The 3,182-nt window shown below is 62.4% G+C and overlaps 1 protein-coding gene across 1 annotated transcript; it reads right to left on the bottom strand.

Moving 5' to 3' along the window:
• On the bottom strand, positions 1 to 2,474 carry BMP15 (bone morphogenetic protein 15). The gene is made up of 2 exons (XM_075106538.1): positions 2,156 to 2,474; positions 1 to 1,629 (listed from the first exon to the last, which is right to left on the bottom strand). The coding sequence occupies exons 1-2, from the start codon at positions 2,472 to 2,474 to the stop codon at positions 854 to 856; spliced, it is 1,095 nt and encodes a 364-aa protein (XP_074962639.1). The 3' UTR covers positions 1 to 853.
• Positions 2,475 to 3,182: the final 708 nt, after the last annotated feature.

The raw sequence follows: 3,182 nt of genomic DNA, 5'->3' as shown, positions 1-3,182 counted from the left end.
AATAAATAGAGGAAAGCCAGGCGGCAGGGGTGCTGGGAATGAGACTGACCCCTCCGGGAACAGGGACAGACCAGGACCCCAGCAGAGCCCAAGCCCCATGGGACAGCAAGGGCGTGAAAAGGCAGAGGGACACCACAACAGGGGTCCAACCCTGGGATAGGGTGAGACCTGAACCCTGCTAGAGGGCAAGCCAAAGAGGTGAAGGACAGGGGTGGCAGAGGAAGCAGTGGGCAGAGCCCAGCACTGACTGGCCCCTGGTACTGGGAGCAGAGCTGGCAGCTCAGGTCCCTCCAGTTTTCGTAGCCTCTCAGAGCAGAACTGCAGGGGACGAGAGGGGCTTCCCCCCCAGCCCAATTCCCAGCCCAGTGAGATGCTGCCACAGCTGGGACTAGACAGGATGGGGGGCACATGAGCCAGGAAGGAATCCCATGGGCAGGGTTGCACCAGATACTGACAGCACCAGCTTGGTGCCAAGCACAGGGACACACAGACTGCTTGCCCTCCCTGCCCTGGCTCCACCAGGAGGCCCCAGCCACCTCCTAAGAGCTTCATGCTGCAGTCCAGGGATGCAGCTCTTCTCTGGGAGCATTGGGCCAAGCCCTCCTGCTCCCCAAAAACAGGTGGCAGCCTAGGGTCTGCAGAAAGGACAGATGCCACAGGGCAACCACCCCAGCCCAGGCTTCTGCCTTTAAAAACCCACAATTTACATAAAACTGCCATTGTAAAACCTTCCCAGAGTAGTGCTGTGTGGGGAGGGGGGACAAACCTGCCCCAGGCAGAGCAAGACAAACACTAAAGTCCAGATCCAGCAGGGACAGGCAGAGCCTGGGGTGATGTGCCAGGGCAGCAGGTGTTACCGGCAGGTGCAGGACTCTGCGATCATGTTCTCATACTCCTTGTAGAGGATGCCGCCATCACGCTCAATCATGAGGACACTGATGGGGCTGTAGCGGTACGGGACACAGGAGGGCCGGGGCACATTGGCATCCACCAGCTGATGGACAAGACTCTGCACAACGGCATGGTTAGGTGCATGATAGTCGTAGCGGAGCAGGCGGGGACAGGCACCCTTACAGTAGCGTGGGTTGTAGCGGTGGGGAGCAATGATCCAGTGGTCCCAGCCCAGCTGGGCAAAGCTGACAGGGAAGGGGCGCAGGGAACAGTCACTCTTCTCCCTTCCCTGCTCCCGCAGGTAGCCAGGCAGGTCATGGGCCAGCATCCCTGTGTCACGCCGGTGCCGGTGGGGCTCTGCTGCTGGAGGTGCGAGCCCAGTCTGGGTGTCATTGAGGTAGAGGAGGAGGAAGGGGTGGCTGGGGGTCACTGGGGCATCGCGGCCCCCCACCCGGCTGGCACGCACACAGACATGCCGCAGCGACAGGCTTCCCACACTTCCATTCCCCAGCGCCAGGTAAGGGGTTACATCTGCTTCGGCCCAGCCATGGCGGGGGCGGGTAGCAGGGCTGAGCAATGCCCCAGGTGCCTCGCCAGTGGCCGCCAGCTCCAGGGCACAGAGGAGGCGACCGCGGGCCAGTGGCAGACTGGGCAGGTAGACCACAGTGGCTTGGAGGAGGTGCTCGACCTCAGGCTGGCCCTCCAGGTGGTAGGTAAGGGGCTGCATGTACCAGCGACCTGTGGGGAAGCAGCAGTCAGTGTCCCCCTGGCACAGCACAGCAGGCACTACGCCAGCACAGCCTACTCCCAGGGCACTGCTGCAGCCTCACATGGTGCAGTGGTGCCTGTGGCACCATCACATTCAAAGCCCATAACAGCCAGGTACCCCAGCACAGCCAGGAGCCTCAGCAAACAGCAGCCATGTGCCATGGCTCACTGGTGGGGTGAAGGGCAAAGAGTGGCCGGGACAATTCACACCCTCTGCACTGACACCACTGGCCTGGCACAGCATCGGGCAGGATAGCAAAGGAAGAGGCACGCAGGGTCAGTGATGCCTTCGCCCACCTCACCCCTGGGGCAGGGAGAGACTGGGCCCCCTGCCAAGGGGGACCCCGCAGCCAAGAGCAGCCCCACAGGGCACAGGACATGCCAGCCCTGTCTGGAACTCTGTAAGGAAGGGGAAGGAGGCAGGGAGAGACCCCCCAGGGTTCAAGCCCACCCTGCCAGCTCCACTAAGCTCCCTCACTGCCTGCCTGCTCCTTACCTGCCCAGGGCTGACCTCCATGGGAACTGGCCCGGACCAAGCGAACAGTGTTGGTGACAAGGCTGCGGCCATGGCGGGGTCGGCCTTCGCTGTCAGCAGCGCGCCGGTACAGGTTCAGCATGTAGCGCAGAGGCTGCCCACTTGCTGGCCCTGCTTGCCAGCCCCGGCTGCCTGGTGCCCGCACTTGCAGGGCCTGCAGGAGTGGCAGGGGGGGGAAAGCAGGCAGGGAGCCAGGGGATGGCAGGGACTGGTTTGCAGCCCAGGACAGGGGCACAGCAAGAAGGAGGAGGAGGCTGGTGAAGGGATGGAGCAAAGCCATGATAGGTGGGGGGGGGTGAGCAGGGTGAGCAGGGCAAGGTGGGGCTGGCCTGCAGCAGGATTAGGGGGAGCCTGCAGTCATGCTTCTCTCTTCTGGAGAAGCAGAGCTGGTCACAGGCACCAGCAAAAGGAGACCCTAGGGTGCTGATAGCTGCTATCAAACCAGGACAACCATGCCAGCTGCTTTAGCTTGGCACAGGAACAGAAAGGGGGTCAAGGGAGGGGGGGGGGAGGGGGCTCTGTATGCAAAAAAGGGTGCAAATTCCAGACTAAAACCCAGACCAGGGTCAAAGCCAGCCAGACAGGTGCCTGGCTATAGGGGCTGTAAAGGTGCCGGGGTGGAGAGGGGAGTGAAGTGGGGTGGGTGGGGAAGATCAGCTCTATCAGCCCACCTGCTCCTAGCCAGCCTCCTCCTGCAGAGTGGGCAGTCCTGGCCCCCAGGGTCCATTTTAAAGGCATGGCCCCAATCAGGATTTAAAGGGCTAGGAGCTCCCTGCATCCCAGGGGAGGGGGGCTGGAGCCTGGTGGGGTGCTTTGCTGCGGTGAGAGCCCCTCCACCACCCACCCACCCCATGCTGACTTTCCGGCAACAGGCTCGGCACCATTGTGCCCATTGCTGCAAGCTGGTAAGCACTGCTCAGAGCAGGTACAGAGCCTGGGGTCTGCTCCCAGGCCAGGCACAGCCAAGCTGCCCAATGCCTCACTTGCC

Source organism: Phalacrocorax aristotelis, chromosome 11, assembly GCF_949628215.1.
Source record: "Phalacrocorax aristotelis chromosome 11, bGulAri2.1, whole genome shotgun sequence".
Taxonomy (NCBI): domain Eukaryota; kingdom Metazoa; phylum Chordata; class Aves; order Suliformes; family Phalacrocoracidae; genus Phalacrocorax; species Phalacrocorax aristotelis.
This window is presented reverse-complemented; position numbering and strand designations above follow the sequence as displayed.